The sequence below is a fragment of the Emiliania huxleyi genome (genome assembly GCF_000372725.1).
Source record: "Emiliania huxleyi CCMP1516 chromosome Unknown EMIHUscaffold_1913, whole genome shotgun sequence".
Classification (NCBI taxonomy): domain Eukaryota; phylum Haptophyta; order Isochrysidales; family Noelaerhabdaceae; genus Emiliania; species Emiliania huxleyi.
This window is the reverse complement of record NW_005200676.1, coordinates 1-3,130: the sequence shown is the minus strand read 5'-3', so window position 1 is coordinate 3,130 and position 3,130 is coordinate 1. Positions and strand designations below refer to the sequence as shown.

The window sequence follows — 3,130 nt, the reverse complement described above, 5'->3', positions numbered from 1 at the left end:
GCCTTTTTGCGCCATGTGCAGGCTCTGCACACTGCTTCTGGCATCTCACAAGCGGCTGTACCAGGACGCGCCGCGAGTACGACGCAGATTCTGCACCACGCAAGGCGCGCACGCACGCACGCACCCGCACGCGCGCTCATCCGCTCAGTCTTCTGCACAGCCTGTCAGCCTGCCTGCACACACAGCATACAGCACCATCAGCCCGCGTGCTCCGCACTGCGCCCCTGCCGCCTCGCGCCTGTCTGCACTGCACGGGGCGCGCGCGTGGCACGCTGCGCGCACGCACGCCCGCACGAGCGCGCGCGCGCGCTCAACCGCTCTCTGCTGCACAGACCGCCAGCCTGCCTGCACACACAGCATACAGCTATGGGCACGCATACGCCTAACGACGCAGCCCGCACCCCACAACAATAGCCTGCCTCACGCCTCACCACGCCGTCCCGCGCCCACACCGCTAGCAGCCCGATCAGAGAAACTGCAGCGCGCGCCTCTGCCCACGCCTGCAGTTTCTCTGCATTCTGAGACCTTCTCAATCCACCCCGCAGCCGCGCCTCCCCGGGCACACTCACACCGCAGCAATGAAGATGTAGTCGGAGTATGGGATATCGACCGAGCCCGCGCCTGCCGCACGCAGTTCCGTTTCTTTTTACTGCCATACGCATAAAAAGAAAAACACGACGGCGAAAATTTCTTTTCTCCTGTTAAACCGCTATGTGCATAGTGCAACAATACGGTAAGCTCGTGCGCATGTACTGCGAGATAGCTAGCCCATAAAATCTTGTCAAAACAAAACACTCCCCTGGAGAAAACGAATCCTGGCATACGCATAGTGTGTGTAGCACCGCCGCCAATGACTGCCGGGGCGTCACACTGACAGCGAGAGCGCATGTACTGCGACATCGCTAGCCCGTAGAAATTGTTAAAAAAGAACACCCTTAAAAACGTCAAACGAAAAATGGCATAGTGTGTGTAGCACCGCTGCCAATGTCTGCCGGGGCGTCACACTGACAGCGAGAAGGAACTCACCAGTCCGATAAGGATCAACTGGAAAGCTGAACCCTGGGCTTAGACAGAACGGGCGTGGCAGGCTCCAGGGGAGACCACGCTCTACCCGGGGCGCTAAGGAGGGAAATCGAAGCTGTCGGGCGTCCAGCGAAAAAACTCGCGAGGACACACCGCCAATCCCCCCTCCCCGAGGACCGAACCTAGGCACGTAGAGCACGGGTCATCTCGGAGAGAGAAAGGGGAGGGAAGAGGGGGGGGATAAGGGAGCCGAGATACGCGGGAGTACCCTGGGAGTGAGAGCTCTCATTCATGGTCGTGAGACCAGGGGAAGCCACCATGGGGAACGGGCACCCAAGGCACTAACTTCATCACTCATTCACCCCGCGCGATCTAGCAAACCCTGGTGCAGTCGGTCTTCGGATCAGCGGCCAGTTTCCCATTAGGGCAGGGAACCCCCGGCGACGCAAGTGTGGCCTACGGTAGCCACAGCTAGTACGCGATTCAGGGGCTGGGGGGAGTGGGGCGCCCGCGCCAAGGGGGAGAGAATGGAGGGGGGAGAATATGCGTGCTCGTTTTTCTTCTAAAGCAATTCTTTTTTCTTGAGAACCTGAGAAGCTGCCGAGCCCAAATCACAGTGACAGTCGTGATTTCTTGTTGGTTTTCAAAAATCTCTCTGTCTTTATGTGTAAAGACTGAGTGCAGAAGATCCGACAGTGGAGTTTATTTTAGCCGCGCCCGAGGGCGAGGCTCACGGCCGAGCACCCTGCACCGCACCCCCTCCCCGACGACGCCCGAGACCCTAGCCGAGACCCCGCAGATGCCGGTCAGCGCTGAAGCTGGCACCGCAAACCGTTTTAAGAACAGTCCCTCCTATTCAAAGAAAGAAAAATAACTCGAAGAACGGCGCCTGGAGTGGTTTGCGAGGAAAGCGTGATAAGGAGGCCTTGATCCCTTGATCACGCTCTGCTGCTGCTGCTGCTGCTGCTGTTACCTCCAGTCCCACTCCACTGTCGGCAATACTCGCCATGTCCGAGCGCACGTCGATTCCTGACGAGAAAACCCTTGAGCGGCTCCGCTCCGACTACGGCCAAGCCAAGCCGCGCGTCGCACCGCTGGTCGCGCTGCGGCCGGAAGAGCCACACTCTGAGCCGGGATGCGTCACGAAGGCGCACCGCTATTTTTGCGGCTCGGTGAAGGCCACCAGCTACACGATGCTGGCGCTTCTTTCGTTTGCGGCACTGTTCTGGATTCCGATGATCTGGTACGTTATTATTCCGGCAGTGCTCGACATGCTCGTCGGCGCAACGAGCATCAACATCCATAACGCGACGATGAGCGCTCCAACCGAGACCAGCATGAGGGTCTCCGCCGTCGTTGAGATCAACAACGCCGGCGCGCCGCCCATTCCCCGCCGCCGCCCATTCCCTTGCCTCACCTCCGGCCCGGTGTTAGGTCCCTTCGGGTGCGACGTCGACGCCTTCAACGCCACCGTCCATGGCCCGCCAGAGGAGGGCGCGCCCAGCGGCCGGACGATCGGCTGGATGGTGGTCCCGCCATTCACGCTCAAGGGCAACGGCCCGGGCGTCATCAATCCGTCTACAGTGATGCACGTGACCGACGCCGCGGCCTTCAACAGGGCGCGCTGCACTTCCCGCCCCCGCCCCCAGCGAGGAGCCTTCTCACCCCTCCTAGTGCCTCTGACCGCCCGCCTCGCCCACTCAGATGGCGAAGCGTATGCTCAACGGTGACGCTGTGCCGTGGAGAATGACCGGCGAGAGCACCGTCTGGTCGATGGGGATCCCCTTCCCGCTCTCCATCGACAAGGAGACCACCTTCCCACCGATTCAGCTGACCAACTACGCCACGAGCAACCTCGAGATGTCGCACGGCAACACGACGACCAACCAGCTCGTGATTGACGCGGACGTGAGCTTTTACTCCGCATCGCCCATGCGTCTCGAGGGATTCGGCCTCCTCAAGGCAGAGCTCTACTACGACGTGTCCGGCAACAACCCCGACCTCAGCCCAGCGGAACGTCTCAAGCTCGCCGGGCCTCCGCTTCGGGCAGGACACGTCAAGATGGGCGAGTGCCACATGTACGACTACACCGTGGTTCAGGGGATGG

The 3,130-nt window shown here is 60.8% G+C and overlaps 1 protein-coding gene across 1 annotated transcript; it reads left to right on the top strand.

The window, feature by feature from the left end:
- Positions 1-2,028: 2,028 nt before the first annotated feature.
- On the top strand, positions 2,029-3,130 carry EMIHUDRAFT_460699 (hypothetical protein; the record flags this gene model as incomplete). Its single annotated transcript, XM_005782181.2, has 2 exons — positions 2,029-2,615; positions 2,728-3,130. Coding segments are annotated over 2 exons (990 nt in total), but the record flags the coding sequence as incomplete, so codon positions are not given.